At 42.0% G+C, this 18,727-nt stretch overlaps 1 protein-coding gene across 1 annotated transcript in view; it reads left to right on the plus strand.

Annotated features, from left to right (window-relative positions):
- The window catches only part of LOC132572065 (uncharacterized), a 61,935-nt gene continuing 43,208 nt past the window's right edge, over positions 1-18,727 (plus strand). The window contains exons 1-4 of the mRNA XM_060238852.1: positions 1-98; positions 1,367-1,488; positions 2,198-2,410; positions 4,869-5,012. Of these exons, the coding sequence (XP_060094835.1) occupies positions 2,308-2,410; positions 4,869-5,012 (247 nt within the window). The 5' untranslated portion in view covers positions 1-98; positions 1,367-1,488; positions 2,198-2,307. The remainder of the gene's footprint in view (positions 99-1,366; positions 1,489-2,197; positions 2,411-4,868; positions 5,013-18,727) is intronic.

Genomic DNA, 18,727 nt, shown 5'->3' on the forward strand with positions numbered 1-18,727 from the left:
TACAGAGGAGATGATAGCTGGATTGGTTTGACCTTCAGTAAGCGGTCATATCAATATTTTTGGGTAGATGACTCATTTTCAGTCTCCCAAAATGCATGGTGAGATTATTTCCAGTAATAGTAGTAGTAGTAGTAATAATAATGGTAGTAGTAGTAATAGTAATAATAATAGCAATTATGATTTTCAAGCCTAAGCAGTAGGGTTGCCAAGTCCAATTCAAGAAATATCTGGGGACTTTGGGGGTGGAGCCAGGAGACCTTGGGGATGGGGCCAGGAGTCATTGGGGGTGGAGCCATAAGCAAAGTTGTGACAAGCACAATTGAACCCCAAAGGGAGTTCTGGCCATCATATTTAAAGGAACCGCACACCTTTTAAATGCCTTCCCTGCATTAGAAATAATGAAGGATAAGGGGCACCCTCTTTCGGGGCTCATAGAATTGGACTCCCTGGTCCAATCTTTTTGAAACTTGGGGAGCATTTTGAGGAGAGTCAGCAGATGCTATGCTGAAAATTTGGTGCCTCTATCTCAAACAACTGCCCCATCATGAAGTGCCCAGCAGACATTCCCCCCCACCCCCGTTTCTGACATCTCTGAAGCATGGGACTGGCATCTCTACTCATGAGTTGCTGAACTTCCAACTTCTTCAAAGTAACACAGAGCAACCAAAGGTTCAAGTTTACCTTTCCTGTGCGAAGGACCTCTGAAAAGATTGTGCAACCAACGGAGGGTCTGGGCTGCCTTCACAGCCACTGAGAGCAGACGTGTTCTTCTGACTGCTCCCCACCCCCACCCCCATTCAGCCTTAAAGACACAGACATCCCAGGAGGAAGCCTTCCAAACGGAGGTGGAAAGGCACATGATGGCTGTGGAGTGCGAAGGAGCCTGGGAAAGCGGGAGAATCCTCGCTGGGACCTGGGGATTGGCAAGCTTACTAAGCAAGATGGATATACCCGACATATAAGCTTTTTAAAAAAAGAAGCAGCTGAGAGGTTCTCTGGATTTGAGAACTAGAAGCATTTTTTTTATTCCAATGTCTAACACTACAGTAGTTTTCAAAAGCTGGACTAGCTTTTTCTCAGGGCATAGCATAATGTGATGAAAATTCTTTGATGTTATCTGCAGAATCTTTGAATTTTGCATGAAATTTTTGCAAGGGATTATGAACTATAAGAAGGGTGTTGCTTCTCATCAAATTGAGGCAGCCATAAATCTTTATCTCCTTAAATATTATCATTCTTACTTTAAATTGTGAGTTGAGAAATTTTGATCAAAATTATTGCATGCTTCTAAAAATGTTATACAATATTGTGAAAAATATTGCTTTGCTATTTTTCTCCTGATCATGACCGTTTTATCTGTGAGCAGGGTAATTAGAAGAAGCAGAAGATTCACGCAAACTAGTTCAGATTGTGGTGTTGCCTTCAAGAAATATCTTTCTGTAACTGATTGTTCACAGCAAAGAAAGTGGATTTGTAAGAGAGAAGGAGGTAAACTAAGCAATTTAAATAAAACTTGCCTCATACAAGCTGATAAATGGTTCACTATCTCTCAAGGCAGATATTTTGTGGTGTATGTGTTTTTGGGAAAGGTCTCACAACAGCTGATGAAACGGGTTTTTTGTACCTTGAAGGGGAGTTGTACCAAAGGTCTCAAAGAAAGGGTAGAATTTGAGAACTGGAAGAAGTAAGAGAGAGGTGGCCGGGAGGGACTATTGGGAAGACCACAGACAGGTATCATGATATGAAAAGAGATAGTTAAAGGGACAAGACCATAGAGACTGTTGGAGATAGGGTGAAAGTGCTTGTGCGGAATCCAGAAATGGACAGGAAGCAAGGAATTTTGAGAGATGGTGAAAATGACAAGATGGTTGAGTGATATGGGTCACAGAAAGTTGGCTATAGAGAATGTGGCAGTAAGGATATGGATATAATGTGAACAAGAGCTTTTGTCAAGTTAGAGGTGAGGAAGGGCCATATTTTTTATCATGTTGCAAAGGGAGAGCAAAATAATTTTGGGGCAGATTGAACAGGAAGTTTTACAAGGAAGAGTGCTGTGTGCCCTGAAGACAGAGCTGCAGAATATACAGTCCGTTCCTGGATTTGCAGACTGCACATCACTAATCTGCACAATCATTATGCTTCATATTTCATAAATACAAGTTAACTATTATTTTCATATTCATTTTGTTTTAAATAGCTGTTGATCTCCTTACTGAGCACATAGGAAGATCATTTTATTTTCCTTCGGGAAGAGCTCCTATATATCCCACTTTGGATAAAGCTAAGAAAGCCTGTTTAGTCTTGGAAATGTGTACAGGAGTGTTGGAAATAGAGGACAAATTCATGGTGCACACTGGCATGGAATTATATAATACAAGGAACAAAAAAGTGAAAACCTGGATCAAATCAGGTATTCAGTACAGTGTGTGGAGTTGTTTATCTTTCTACCTTAGTCTGCTGAGACTTATTTTATTTCAAACTAAAGTTAAGAGATTTAGCTTTAAAAAAAAAAACCTTAAAAGTGTTACGGGGTGGGGAGGGGGAGAAGCAGTATGTTCACATCTCTTTTTTCTTTAAAAAACAATCTGGGTACATGCATCGATTCAAACTGAAGTCATGCTTCCATATGAACTGTTCTATCTTTTCTCAAAAATAAGAGATCAGGTACTTAAACCCAAGTACAGATAAAACATTAAGGAGAATTATAGTCCTCATTATTTCCCCCCAGACAATTGTATAAATTGACAGATCCCTTTCAAATAACAGAATAAAATTCTTAAAGGACCATAATCCATCAGTCATCTTTTCAGACAATTCTTCGCTGACTTGATGTATACTTCTACAGATTTTTAGTTTTTTAGATTGTCTAATCCTAGACATTGGTTGACTTCTAACATTTTGGGGGCATTTGTGTGTGTGTGTGTGTGTACGTATGTATGTATGTTGTCAGCCCCGGCCTGTGGGCGCATGGCGCCCCAGGCAGCTCCAATGTCCGCCCCCCCTGCGACGCCTTCCCCTCCTTCCCTCCCTCCCTTCCAATCTTTAATTAATTTATTTTTTTAATTTGATTTATATCCTGCCCTACCCCACCGAAGCGGGCTCAGGGCGGCTTTATGCCATTGCCCAGGCTTAATGCCATTGCCCAGGGAACCAGCCGCGAAGCACCAGCTTCCGGGGCTCTTTCAAGGTGCCCCCCTCACCCACCAATCAGCTGATCGATGAAAAAAGCAGTGAGGAGACCGGCGCTCCTATGCCGGCCTTCTGGCACTCTCCAGACCTTCAGCAGTGGGGCCGCGGCGAAAGGAAGGATCAGCAAGCCACTGAAAAAGTGGCCACCGTTGCCACTGCTTCCTTCCCACTTCCCTCCCACGTGATCCGGGAGGAAGTGGTGGTGGCAGCTGCCACTTTTTCAGCAGCTTGCTGATCCTTCCTTTCGTTGCCGCCCCAGCGCTGAAGGTCCGAAGAATGCCGGAAGGCTGGCATAGGAGCCCTGGTCTCCCCACCGCTTTTCCCACTGATCAGCTTAGGGGGAGAGGGGCACCTTGAAAGAGCCCTGGGAGCCAGCGCTTTGTCGCCGGTTCCCTGGGCATTAAAAAGTAAGTGGATTGGGAGGGGGAAGCAGGCAACTAGGGATTTGCCTAGGGGATGGGGATGGGGCCGATTTTGGTGCCAGTGCCCTAGGCAAATGCTTAGTTTGTCTAGTGGGCGAGCTGCCCCTGTATGTTGTATTAAGAACATAAGAACATAAGAGAAGCCATGTTAGATCAGGCCAATGGCCCATCCAGTCCAACATTCTGTGTCACACAGCGGCCAAATATATATATATATATATATATTCACACACACACACACACACACACACACACACACACACTGTGGCTAATAGCCACTGATGGACCTCTGCTCCATATTTTTATCTAACCCCCTCTTGAAGGTGGCCATGCTTGTGGCCGCCACCACCTCCTGTGGCAGTGAATTCCACATGTTAATCACCCTTTGGGTGAAGAAGTACTTCCTTTTATCCGTTTTAACCTGTCTGCTCAGCTGCTGGGAAAATGTTGTGATGTGGATCATTCTGGAGGCCATATAACAATGCTATTCATATTATAGTGTTCAGCCCCAAGTCCTCTGACATTCAATGATTATGACAACTTTGATTTATGGCATTTAGCATAAGTTCACAAACTGGTAAGATAGGTCTCTGTCACTGAAGCAGATGGTACTTGGAGTGGAAGGGAGCAGCTGAGGAGCCCCTTCCTTAGGCAACAGACCCCCTATGACTCATTTTCATATGTCCTGATTAACCTCTAAATGGTGGGGTACAGTAAACCATTTCCACCATTTCCAGAGCATTAATGACTTGGAGTGACTATATTGAAAGATGCCAGCGGTCCCTACAGCAACTTGTCTTTTCCCAGGTACAGAGTGGCTAAGGTAGAATGCAAGTGGGATGTACAAAACTCCAATAGTTGGGGGGGGGGGAGGGTGGATTAAAAAATTCTATTCAGAAAAGAGGACAGTACAAAAAGGTGTGAACAGTTTTAAAGAAAAATCTCCCAGATGTGCATAAATATCATGTCTGAGCAAAGGGAATGGAGTTTGCACAAAAGTGGTGGACAGTTTGGTGCAAATACCAAAAAGTCATAGAGCAGTTTGATCAGTTAAGGGCTGAGGTGCTTTAGCTGTGAGGCTGTAGTTTAAAGTTTTGTGAATGTTTAGCCAGTGTTCAGCATTCATTTATTATGCAGTGATAGATGAATTTTCTCACATATGTGACGTATCCTTTGCCTGCTAAACAGTTAATAATGGGTAAAGTTTCAGAAGCCACAATAGCACTTTATTCTAATATAATATTTTACTTTTTATAGAATGTGCTCCTGGAAGATTTGGGGAGATGTGTGAGTTCATATGCCGCAAATGTGATGATGATGTGCCATGCAACCCATACACGGGGTTGTGTGCAGACAGCTTGTTCTGCAGCAACGATGACAATTCTTTCACTTGTAACAAAGGTGAACGGGGTTTTAGTGGTGATTCATTTATTCTCACTGTTGTCTACTTCTGTAAATACAAAAATCCTTAAGGATATAAAAATAATGGAGGGATGCCGGATTTTTCTGTAGCCAGTGGTCAAGCATATGGAAGGTTTTTTCTGCAAGTATGTCAGCTATTTCTTTATGAAGCCGAAAAGCATACAACTGGAAATAATTTGTATTGAAGCCCAAGTTAATGTCATTGGTAAATTATCAGATTAATTATAGACACTATGCAAATATACAAAACAAGCCTAACCATACAAATATTTTTTGAAGGCCAACCCAGTGCCAAATGTGTGTGTAAAGTGCCATAAAGTTACAGCTGATTTATGGCAACCCCAGAAAGGGGTTTGCAATGCAAGTGAGGAGTGGAGGTGATTTACCATTGCCTTCCTCCGCAGAGTCATCCCAGGTGATCTCCCACCCAAGTACCGACCCTGCTTAGTTTCTGAGATCTGATGAGATCAGGCTGTACTATGCTGCCTTTCCTCCCTAGTGCCAGATAGCCATGGAAAAAAGCTTTTGGGGGGAAATGGGGAAAAAGCTTTTTTTTCCCATTGAGAGTTTGTTTTTTGGGTAAACTGAAATTTCAAGGAACAGTAAAATATATACAATACCATCAAACCTAAACCTATTTTGCTACTTAATGTCAGATGTGTATTTTTTACTAAGCATTTAAAATCGCATTTTCTGGTTTTGTTCTTTGGCTTTGGTTCCTTTTGGGGTTTTTTTCCATTTGGCTTGCAGTTATTTTTTTCAGGGTTAGTTTAAAATTGTAGTTTGTCGTTTTTTGTTCTTTTTTTGGCTTGTGGGGTGGTGGTGGTGGTTCTGCTTGGTTTTTTAAAAAGGTGTTTTAGTTTAATTTTCTCTTCCCACTGTGTGTCCTTAATCATCCTTTGCTGTTTTTTTTTCTCTTTTGGGGAGCTGCGGGGGGGCCTTGAGGCTTTGATGCTTGCTTTCTGTGCTATGTCCCCCTTTTCTTTTTGGAGTCTGCAGCAGCAGAAAACAGCAAGAAACTTTTTTAAAAATACAAGTTAATATTTTATATAGACAAACTCTTTCATTTTGGTGTAGTGGTGTAGAGCAGCAGTCTCTAATCTGGAGAACTGGGTTTGATTCCCCTCTCCTTCATAGGCAGCTGTGTGGCCTTGGGTCAGTCACAGTTCTGTCAGAGCTGTTCTCTCAAGAGCAGTTCTCTCAGAGCTCTCTCAGCACCACCTACCTCACAGGGTGTCTGTTGCGGGAAGAAGAAGGGTATTGTAAAACTCTTTGAAACTCTGAGTGAAGAGTAGGATATAAATCCAACCCTCCTCCTCCTCCCTTCTCCTCCTTCTAGCAATGACTACCTTTGTTGCAAACTTTGTAGTTAACAGAAATTTGTATATACTATTATTATTTAAGCCTCCAAACCCCTAGGATACAACATTTAAATATGGATACTATTATATTGGTTATGAAAAAAATATGGCACTATATAAATGCAGAAATCAACAATATATAATAATATAGATATAATAAAAGCTCAGTGTGTTAGCTTAATCCCTCGATTTTTATTGGAAGTTGTGGCAACCACAGGAGTGGCCTTGAACTCTTGTCACCACTACCCCCTGTCATAGAGTAGCCTCGCTGTGACCCGCCTACTGCCGGCCCTGTCAGGCCAGAACCCCATCAGGCCACTAACCTTTTAGCGAGACAATTCTCTGCTGAGAGGTTCTCCTGGAGCCTTACTGATTACTACTGCCCCTCCTCAGCGACTGTTGTAAGCAGTCTGGGACAGTCTGTCTTCCCCGCCCCCCCCCCCCACACACAAACAATGCTGTTGCAAAGCAAACAGTGAAGCAAACAGTAAACTGTGAGAGACATGTCCCTCTGCCCCTGCCTACTCAGGCCATCTTACCTCAGAGACAGCCAACTCTTCTCTGTGTCCTCTATGTCAACCAGCCTTAGAAAGGGCTGCAGAGCTACTGTGGCCTCATGAAAGGCATCCCAGAAATCTGTTTCCTGGAATTCAGTTCTGATCCCAGGAGATCTTCAGGTTCCACCTGGAGATTGGCTACCCTTAGCCTGGCAGCACCCTCTGGGTGACTTGATGCCACCCAGCTGGCATCACTTAACTAGGCCCAGCTGCTTGCTCCTATTCAGCAGCAGCCCCTCTGTGACAGCCAATGTGAATTAGCAGTTGCCAACTTCAGGTTGGGAAATCCCTGGAGATTTGATGACTGGGGCCTGGAGAGGGTGAGTTTGCGAAAGGGTGGGACCTCAGCCAAGTACCATGGCATAGAATCCATTCTCAAAATTAGCCATTTCTGCCTGGAGAACCATTGTTGCCGATCTCCCTGCTGAGGTTGCTTGCTTCCTGCTCTTGTCCCCATTGTGGAGAAAGACTATACTTCTACTAGGTAGATGCTGCAGGGAGGGGGAAGAAGATGGAAAACTGAAATCAAATAAATTCCCCTACAGAAAATACCTGCTTTGAAGTGAATACTCTATAACACAACCATGCCAGGCCCCCTCCCCGCCAAAAAATTATGCCGCAAGCTCATGCTGGTGCTAAGTACCACAAGGCTGGATATGACAGGAAAAGGTGACAACAATGCACTGCAAACAAAAGGAATGATATGCTTCAGTGTCTGTATGACCATCATCATGCTCCCCCTGCACCACCCCCCATTATTCTTCCTTCTTGGCATTGTGGACCTGTTCCAAGGCTTTGAGCCACCACAGACATGGGGACACACACACATATGTTGGGGGGGGGGATCGAAAGCCAGTGTCTATTTCAGCTGCAGGGTGGGTGGGAAGACAGCAAGGGTGAGTGAAAGTCAAAGTTGGGGGGGGGGGGCTTCAGAGTGGGAGTTTTGCTGAGGAAGCGGACTGGGTGATTTCGGGTCACACACAGACTTTCAGCCTAACCTAACTTATAAGGCTGTGCAGATCAAAGTGGGAAGAGGAGAATGATGTAAGCTGCTTTGGTCTCCCCACCACCACCAGTGTGAAGAAAGATTGTCCTCTTCCTATGTAGAAGTTGCAGGGAGGGGGAAGGCAATAGAAAGCTGAAACAGGGGCAGATAAAGGGAAGGAGATATGTTGCCAACTCCAGGTTAGGAAATTCCTGGAGATTTAATGGTTGGGGTTTGACCCATAAGACATAACAGGATCTTTGGTTGGAAGAAGAATATCTGTGCCAATCTCTAAAGTGGATTATAATTCCTTGATGTTGGATGTTATGGATATAACCCTTTAATTTTGCTTTTACCTTTTTTTACCTTTCTACTTATGGTTGGAATATTTTTGATATGGTTTGAATATTTTTGGCTTTGGCTTTATTTTTTTTACCCTTCCTCTCTTGGCTTATCAAATTTGAAGTTTTTTCCTTATTTTTATTACTTTTTGCTTTTCTCTTTGAGAGTATTTTTCTCTTGGATTATTTGTTTAATTTTTAATTTTTGATCTCATTCTTGGATTATAAATAGGGCATTCAGCCCTGGATTATAAATTTATACCTTGAAGTAGTTGGAAGATCCCGTAATGACTTGGATTTTAACTGAACCATCATTGGTAGAAGACTTGTTATAGTGAATTGTTTTTGTTGTGGTGAATTGAACTGTTTTGCCTACGTACTATTAAGCGTGTTTTGCTAAAAAGTCTTTGCTTATTATTACTCCTACGACTGTTTTGGGTATGACAAATTGTTGACAGACTAAAAGCAAAAGTCCCCAATTACCAATAAGTTTTTGGAAACTAGCAGAAGAATTGTATTTGGTTGATGTATGGAGAACAAGATACCCAAATTCCAAAGATTTCACCTGTTATTCTCCTAGCCACCAAACGTGGTCAAGAATTGATATGTGCTGGCTTTCTACAAATCTGGTCAAAGATCTAGTTGAGACAGAAATTCAAACAAGAGTTATCTCAGACCATAGTCTTGTAATGATAAAGTTTAAAGGTACATCAATGAAAAGATTATGGAGGTTAAATACTGAAGGTTAAATTCTGGAAAATAAAGACTTTCTTAAAGAATCTAAGGTTGAAATGGAATCCTTCTTCAAACAGAGCATAACGCAAGATGTAAAGATGCAAATAGTTTGGGATACTGCTAAGGCTTATCTCAGGGGCCTTGCAATTAGATATGGTATCAAGAAAAAGAAAGAAAGAACTGATAATTTTTAAAAATTAATGTTACAAGCTGGAGAAGCTGAAAATAATTTTAAAAAGCAACCTTTAAGACAGGAATTCCAAAATAAGGTGAAAAAATACAACATCCATTGAACTTGTTACTTATGGAGAGTACAGAGATAAAATTGTGGTATGCTAGACAAAAAATTTTTGAGCATGCCAACAAGCCTGGAAGGTGGTTGGCCTATAGGATGAGAAAAGAAAAGGCCAACATTTGAGAAATATAAATTTGAGAAATAAATAAAGAATAATTTCGGTCCTGAAAGATGAGAATATTAAAGAGAAAGCACAAAAACAAGAGATATGTCAAATCTTGGAACAGTTCTATAAAAAAATTATATGAAGATAAGCAAGTCCACAAAACAGATCTAGAAGATTACATTAAGCAAAATAATCTTAACAAATTTACAGAGGAACAGCAAAAATTTTTAAGTGAACCGATAACAATAAGAGAACTTGGAGATGTAATGGCATCCCAAAAGAATGGCAAAGCCCCTGGCCCGGATGGACTGCATGCTGAATTCTATAAAGTTTATGAGGAGTCTTTACTGTTACCATTTAAGCATCTCATTGAAAAGATTCAAGATGATGGCCAAATACCAGCTTCATGGCAAGAAGCTACAATATCCTTAATTCCAAAAGAAGATGCAGATTTGAAAGATATTAAAAATTATCATCCAATCTCTCTTTTAAATGTGGACTATAAAATTTTTGCTGCAATATTGGCACAACGTTTGAAGAAAGTTCTGCAGTCTACAATACATCAAGATCAGGCAGGGTTCCTTCCTAGAAGATATTTGAAAGACAATGTTAGAACAATTTGTAATATTTTGGAATATTATGAAACTCATCCAGAGAAACAACTGGCTTTAATCTGCTTGGATGCTGAGAAGGCCTTCGATAATGTTCGTTGTCAATTTATGTTACAGCAACTGAAAGGTATGGAATGTGGTGAAAATTTCTTGAGAGCAGTAAAAGCAATATACTCCTTTCAAAGAGCAAGGGTGACAGTGAACAGTGAATTAACAGATGCAATTAATATTCAAAAAGGTACAAGACAAGGCTGTCCACTGTCACCACTACTTTTTATTTTATCTCTAGAGATACTGAATAACCAGATAAGAGAAGATATAAGTATCAAGGGAGCAGTGATAAAAGGTGAACAACACAAATTGAGAGCTTTTGCAGAAGATCTAATTTTTATATTAGAGCAACCAATAGAGTCAATAGACTGTCTTATAAACAAGATTACACAATTTGGTCACTGGGCAGGACTGAAGATTAATTACCACAAAACAAAATTTTTGACAAAGAATATGACAATGGAACAAATTCAATCTCTTCAGCAAAAATCAGGGGTTTTGTATGAGAAAAGAATCAAATACCTAGACGTACTTATCTCAAATAAGTGTAGCAATCTAAAAACAGACAATTATGATAAACTACTCAAAGAAATTTAAAAAGATTTGGAAAAATGGCATGACTTGAACTTATCCTTAATGGGAAGAATAGCCTTAATAAAGATGAATATCCTTCCAAGGTTATTATTTTTGTACCAAACTATTCCAGTATTTCTAAATAGTGGGTTTTTTCAAGAACTGAATAAGATGGGCTCCAAATATGTTTGGCAAGGCAAAAAACCTAGAAACAAACTAAAGATACTGCAAGACTCCAGATTAAGAGCAGGTGTGGGCCTTCCAGACTGGCAATTGTATTATAGCGCTTCTGTGCTTTTGTGGGTAAAAGACTGTATATTACTGAATGACAAGAGACAACTGTTGATAGAGGGACATGATCTTACTGTGGGGTGGCATGCATACCTATGGTATCAAAGATTTGAAGGACATTCTTATTTTAAGAACCACTGGTTTCAAAAAATCTTTGTTTCATACCTGGTCATGGTTAAAAATGAGAATTTATCAAAAATTTCCAAGATAGGTCTCCTTAGTGGAAGCATTTACTCATCCAAATCTTCTAAAGCCAAATCAGAACTATAGATATGAGGACTTGTTGGGAAAAGATAATCATTTGAAAACTAGAGAAGAGTTGGAAAACATGGACATTAAAATGAACTGGTGGCTGAGAATGCAGGTTGAATCTAGGTATGCCAAAGATGAGATAGGTTTCAACCCAGAACAATATCCATTTGACAAAATACTTTTAGGCCCTCAAAGAAAAGCTAATTTCTAAATTATATGCATATCTACTACAGATGAAGACGCAAGATGAAGTTGTAAAAGAATGTATGGTCCAACTTTGGTCACAACATTACATTAGAAGAATGGGAGAGATTGTGGAAGTTCAATGTTAAATTAACTAGGTCAATAATTTTTAAAGAAAACTTGTATAAGATGTTTTATAGATGGTACTTGACTCCACAGAAATTGAGTAAGATCTATACCAATATGTCTAACAAATGTTAGAAGTGTACTAAACAGGTTGGTTCCTTTTATCATATATGGTGGACATGTGAGATGGTGAAGAACTACTGGATAATGGTTCATGAATGATTACAGAAAATTATGAAAACACAGATTCAATTCAAACCAGAATTGTTTTTATTGAATCTATTTCCTGAGGACTATTCCAAATAAATGAGACATTTGTTGGCCCATTTCAATACAGCAGCCAGGATTCTCTTGGCGCAGAAGTGGAAATCTCAGGAAATTCCCATGAGAATGGATTTAGTGGGGAAAATCCTGGAAACAGCAGAGCTGGATTTTTTGTCCCAGCTGTTGGCTGGGAAATCTAAGGAAGAAGCAAGAAAATATTGGATGAAATTCTATGCCTGGCTAGACACTCAAGACTCTTAAGATTCTCTGGTGTGAACTCATATCTCCTTTTTTCCTATATTATGTATCACAAGATTGCCTTTATTGGAATTGTCAAATTTATTAGACACTTGAACAAAAAGATTTATAACATAAAATATTAAAATGTTGATGATGCTTAGTTTTAGAGACAATAATATGTGACGATTTATGTATTTTAAGAAAGTATTGCAGATGTAGACTTATATTTTTGAAAGTATTTTTTTATAGCTGTGAACTTACATCTCTTTTCCTGTACTCTGTAACACAAAATTCCCTTTATTGGAATTGTCAAATTCAATAGACATTTTAACAAAAAGATTTATAACATAAAATATCAAAATGTTGATGATGCATCGTTTAGAGACAATAATATGTGACAATTTATGTATTTTAAGTATTGTAGATGTAGACTTATATTCTTTGAAAATATTTCTTATGCAGAATAAGACTAATATGTACTCCTATTCCCTATCCTTTCTTCTTCTCTATCCCTAATTCCTTGAAATTAATAAAGCTTTTTAAAATCAGAATTACAACTGCTCTCCAGATGACAAACATCAGCTCCCCTTCAGGTGTGTGTGTGTGTGGGGGGGGAAGTACATGCCTTCACTTGGGTGGGTGGAAGACTGCAAGGGTGGAGGGGCACTCACCCAGAGCCTCTTTCTAGAGCCCGTTGTGTTTTTCTTCACAATTGGCCTTATTACTTATATTATATTATATTATATTATATTATATTATATTATATTAATCAGCTGAAAGAAAATCAAAAAGAAAGAGGAGACAGCAGGGGGAAGCAGAGATGTTCTTGTTGCTGTCTTAGACTCTTGGAATCAATTCAGGGAAAACAAAAGAAGCTGGTGTCGATTTTTAAAAAGGTAATCTATAGATATAATAGAAAACTTTACAGCAGAGAAAATACAGAATGGGAAAACAAGTCTATTTGAAATTATTTCTTCTGTGTTCTTCATTAATTTTAACAACAAAGTTTATAAGAGTTCCAGAAATAGCCTCTATAAAAAGGAAAATTCCAAACTTTAACTGCTTATTCAGCTCCAGACAGTTTCAAATTCATGGTGATAAAATATAGTCTTTTATAATCTGAATTAATGGATATAATCTTTTGTAATCCAAGTTTGGATTTTGAGAGCCAGCTTGATGTTGTGGTTAAGATCAATGGAGAACCTGGTTTGATTCCCTACTCCTCCACATGTGGCTAGCTGGGTGGCCTTGGGTCAGTAGCAGTTCTCTCAGAGCTCTCTCAGTCCCACCTATCTCACAGGGTGTCTGTTGTGGAGAGAGGAAGGGAAATAGATTATAATCCACTCATATTATAATAAATCCAACTCTTCTTATAAAAAGTGAAAGAAAAAAAAGACAAAATAAAGGAAAATTAGCTTGTCATTCTCATTGCATGAAGAAATCAGTTTACAAGTTCCTTTGTGATCTGGTTTTATTGAAGCAGTGATTGCAAGTTCTTTAAGAATAAGAACACTATGGACTTCCTTTTTGTAATTTGAATAATGAGAAGAGGCTATGATTTTGGATGGGACTTTATTGTCTTGTTAATTGCGTATTACAGTTATTTGTCACTATAACCTGTAGGTTGTGTTTTGTATTGCATTCTCTATAGTGACTTGGAAATTAAAACAGAAGCACAAAAAGTGTTCTTCATTTTGATGGAGATGAAAGGGATAGATTAGGATAGTGAGACCTGTGTGTTGAACAGAAACCAGAAGTACCCACAGGAGTATCATAAATAATGAAGCCAATTGTCTATGTAATGCAATGAAACATTCTTCTTTGCAGGGGTAGAGGTGGGAAAGGAAGAGCCTGTAATGAAGGGCAGTTGCAGAACCTGAGGCTTATCTGCTGAGGCAGTAATAGTGTACACTGACTGCTGAGAGAGAAGGATCAGGGTCGATGCAACCCCTCCCTCTCCCTTTCTGAAGCCTTCCTGGGGAAAATGGTGTGTAAGATTTCTCTGTGTTTGCCCTTGGCACTACTGAGTTAGGGATGTGTATTCGGATTGGCCGAACCGTATTTACAGCCGAATCACCACTGATTCGGCTGTATACGAAATAGGCTGCAGCCGATCCCCATAGGCGCCCATTATACGGCAGCCGAATACGGCTCACCGTATACTTACGAATGGCTATTCGGAAGTATACGGCTGTCAATTCAAAAGGCGGGAAAGCTTCTGCAACCTCAAAGGAGCTGCTTGCCTACTTTCCCGCCTTTAGTTGCTTTTTCCCACCTCTCCCATAGCCTCCCTGGGATCAGGGAGGGGGGGAGGGGGAAGAGGAGCCCCAGCAGCCAATCCAAAGCATGCATTTGCAAAATGCATTGCAAATGCATGCTTTGCAGGGCTTTTTAAGGAGTCTTCCTTCCTGGCTGGACTCCTCCATTGCTGCTGTGTGTGAGAGATTGTGCTGCTGCTGGCTGGCCCTTGGCTTCAGCTGCTGCCTGCTGCTCTCTCACTCAGCCTTACCAGACTTCCCTGGACTAGAGAAGACAAGGTAAGACAATCTTGGGGTTCTTGTTTTTATTTATTGTTGGTAAAAGGACTTTTTAAGACTTAGAGTCCCTTTACTTATCCAGATTTTGGTGGTGGTGGTGGTGGGGTAGCTTATTTGGGGTTAGGGGTTAGGGGTTTCTGCTTGGGGAGGGGGCCTGGGGTGGGGATGGGGTTTGCCAATTTGCCCATATCTTAATTTAGTGAGAGGACTTTTAAAAGTGCAGTGTCCTTTTACTTCTCCTGATTTGGGTGGCTTGGATTTCTTGGGGTTAGGGTGAAGGGTTTTTTTGGGGGGGAGGGGTTGGCAAAGTTCCTTTATTGTTAAAAGTTAATTTTTTTACTGTTTTAAAAGTATTCAGTGTTTGATTTGTTGCTGCTGTGTTGTGCTGCTGCTGTTACTCTTCTCTTCGGGTTCTTGGGGGGGGGGGGGTGCTGTTTGGCCTAATTTCCATTGTTTAAAAGGCCACTTTTGTCCCCCTTTTCCTGGTTCTGGTTTTAGGGAGGGGTGTTGTTGACTGATTTGGCCTGAGCTTTCTTATTGGTGAAAAGGCCATTTTTTAACACTTGAGTTGCTTGGCCTTTTCTCCTGTTGTCCCTTTTCTTGGTTTGGGGGTGGGGGTGTTGTTGACTTATTTGGCCTGAGCTTTCTTGTTGGTGAAAAGGCCACTTTTTTAACACTTGGCCTTTTGTGATTCTGCTGGTTTTGTTTTGGTTTTTTTAAATTACCTCTGGTTGGTGTGGGGGTTGGCGAGGGTGTGTGTGGGCTGGGTCACTTTCTTGTTTTTATAGAGTAGATTGTGTGTTCTGTGGCAGGAAAGCTGGCACCTGGGTGAGAGACCCAGAACCAGCAGGCTTGTTGTGGTTGGCCAGCTCTCTCCGTGTTGTTTGGGGCAGGGCTGGAGAGCTGGCATCTGTAGATTGTGTGTTCTGTGGCAGGTAAGCTGGCACCTGGGTGAGAGATCCAGAACCAGCAGGCTTGTTGTGGTTGGCCAGCTCTCCCCGTGTTGTTTGGGGCAGGGCTGGAGAGCTGGCATCTGTAGATTGTGTGTTCTGTGGCAGGGAAGCTGGCACCTGGGTGAGAGACCCAGAACCAGCAGGCTTGTTGTGGTTGGCCAGCTCTCCCCGTGTTGTTTGGGGCAGGGCTGGAGAGCTGGCATCTGGGTTTGCTGCAGCCAGGTCTGCAGAGCAGACCTTGAGCAGATTGTGTTTTGTGTGGCAGTGACGTTGGCAACTGGGTTTATATTGCTTCCAGGCCTGCAGGGTTCATAGAGTAGATAGAGGGATGTAGTGCATTTGGGTCCTATAGAGATTCTCTGATGTGGTTAGGTTTGGCTTTGGGTGCCCCAGGAATTGGACCCCCTGGTCCAATTTTTTTTGGCCTTGTGGGTTTTGTGTGGGACAGTGCCCTGAAGCTGCACAGCAGTTTGGGGGGCTCTCCTCAAAACCCCCTGCTCCCCAGAGCCACTTTTCCCACAACAATTACAGTGAGGAAGTGGCTAATTGGGCTTTCCCCATCATTGTTGGCAATGGGCCTTTTGGGGAGCCCAAAGACAGGGACCCCCTGGCCCAATCTTTTTGGGACTTGGGGGAGTTGGAGGGGAGTGTCCCCTGCAGGTCCCCTGCAAATTTGGGGGCTCTCCCTCAAACCCCCTGCCCCCCAGTAGCCTCTAATTATGCCCTATGTTGCCATTGATTTCAATGGCCCATAGGGTATAATGATGGAATAGGGGCACCATCTTTGGGTGCCCCTGGAATGGGATCCCCTGCCCCAATCTTTTTGGGACTTGGGGGGGTTGGAGGGGAGAGTCCCCTGCAGGTCCCCTGCAAATTTGGGGGCTCTCCCTCAAACCCCCTCCCCTCCATGCGGCTTCAAATATACCCTATTTGCCATTGATTTCAATGGCCCATAGGTATAATAGGGTCGTATATTCGGTAATAGCCACGCATCTACCGTATATGCGGCTATTCCGAATGCGGTATTCAGGAGTATACGGGGATTCCAAATTTTCCCCCCCTGTATACTTCCGAAACCGTGTAAAACCGAATTTTTTTTTCCCCGCACATCCCTACTACTGAGCTTCTGTGTTCTGCCTTGGTTCAGGTGGACTTGCAAAACTACTCCCCCCCCCCATTCACACATGCACTTCTGAGTATTCTACTGGGCTTCTAAAAAAAAAAAGTTTGGCGTTGTTTCTGTTGGGTTTGCACTGCCACTTTGGCACTGTGTTTTTTAGGGAACTAGTACATCGACCTCTGTTAGCTTTTATTGTTGTAAGCCGCCCTGAGCCCACCTCGGTGGGGTAGGGCGGGATATAAATCGAATAAAGTAAAGTAAGTAAAGTAAAGTACATTGGCACTGGTTCTGCTGGGCACTAGTACATTGCACTGGTTCTGCTTGCAACCCCCCCCCCCCCCCGCTCTGATTGTGGTTCTGTGATCAACATCAGTGTTTTTGAGCTGGTATTGCCACATTGGCACAGGGTTCTGCTGGGCATTAGTACATGGCTCTGGCTCTGCTGGACTTGCAACATCCCTTTATTGGATTATGATTCTGTGCTTGACATCAGCCCTTTTGAGCTGGTATTGCCACAATGGCACTGGATTTTGCTACATACTCTGGTTCTGCTGGGCACTAGAATATTGCTGTGGTTCTGCTGGGCTTGCAAACCCCACCCCACCCTTTCAGTTTCTATTGCAGAGATTCTATGTGTCAAGTCGGCTGGATTCAATAACGAGTCTTTGGTATCAAAGTTTACTAGTTTATTGAAAACAGAACTGAAGACCATGATAGAGATTGAAGGACTGGGGTACACAGAAACTAACCAAGCATTTTAAGGTAAAGATCAAAGGATTCCTACGGGAGGGGCACTCTATGCAGTATAGTTTCACACTAGGATGTTACTCCTTCGTTCCCAAGCAAAAGGCCTTGGCGCTTAACACTCCCACAGACACCCAGCTTGAGAAGGCTCCGAAATCTTGTTACCATATCAGCATTTCAAAGCAGGCTACACAACAAAGACATAGCTAAGAGGGGAGGGGGGAGGAGAGGTAGCTAGCAGCATTCGGTGTTCAGTAAGAGTCCAGAATCCTTTGCTTCTGAACCAGAGTTGGATAACATGTTAACAACAATACAGCAGACTTGACACTATGGTTTGAACTTAATCCTGGTGGATGTGCGCTGCCACAATGGCACTGGTTTCGCTAGGCACGTTGCACTAGTTCTGCTGGGCTTCCATAACTACTCCCCTCTTCCATTCCTACTGCAGAGATTTTGATTCTGTTCTGCTGGACTTCCACTGCTCTTGCTATTTTAATTCCCCCCCACACACCATTGGAAACAATTGAAACTGGGGGCATCTTCTTTTGGGCCCTATAGAATTGGACCTCCTAGTCCAATCTTTTTGAAACTTGTGTGAGGGGGTGTCTTATAAAGAGAGGCAACAGCAGCTATGCTGCAGATTTGGTGCCTCTACCTCAAAAAACATGGGCCCCCCAGATACCCCCAAATAGATTCCCCATTGAATATAATGGTCTCTGTGGAGAAACACCATTTTAGGCCTGTGCTTGTCTGGGAGTTGGCTAGAGGAGTCTTAAGCTCTAGACAAGGCTTTGGCCTAGTGTATTCCTCCTTCCCCCTCCCCTCCTGTCTAGGAATAGCAGTTCTGAGGAGGCCTCCTAGAGTGACAGGAAGTCTGTCAGACTGGTCTCCCAGAATGCTACAGGCAGGTAAACCAGTTCCTGGGCGGGAACGGGGTTTTATATTATAGATTTTGGGAGGGAAAAGCAGTTTGATTTGAGTCTTAGTGACTGGTGAGTTGGTTCTGGATGGTATGGTCAGGGCCAGTTATATATTCGGGAAAGCAGGAGCGTTTTTCCCTCGTTTAATTTAGTTCTTCTGTTCACTATTTTATAATGCCCGTATATAGTTGTAAATTTTAAATAAATGTTCTGTCTGTTTAAAAGGTACTCCCTGTGTACCACATAGGTTCCTCAACCGCCTTAGACCACGCTACTGCAAGAGGGGAGTCCAGGGAAGGCGTACAGTTGACAAGGGTGCCAATCCTCCAGGGGTCTCCCAAAGAAGGACTGTGGTCTCTGGGTTAACCAGGTGCTGGGTTGGCAGAGGACCTTGAGGCCGCAGAACTGGCAAGGGGGATTGGGAGTCCTGTTCCTTTTGGTCAGGAACC

Source organism: Heteronotia binoei, chromosome 5, assembly GCF_032191835.1.
Source record: "Heteronotia binoei isolate CCM8104 ecotype False Entrance Well chromosome 5, APGP_CSIRO_Hbin_v1, whole genome shotgun sequence".
NCBI lineage: Eukaryota > Metazoa > Chordata > Lepidosauria > Squamata > Gekkonidae > Heteronotia > Heteronotia binoei.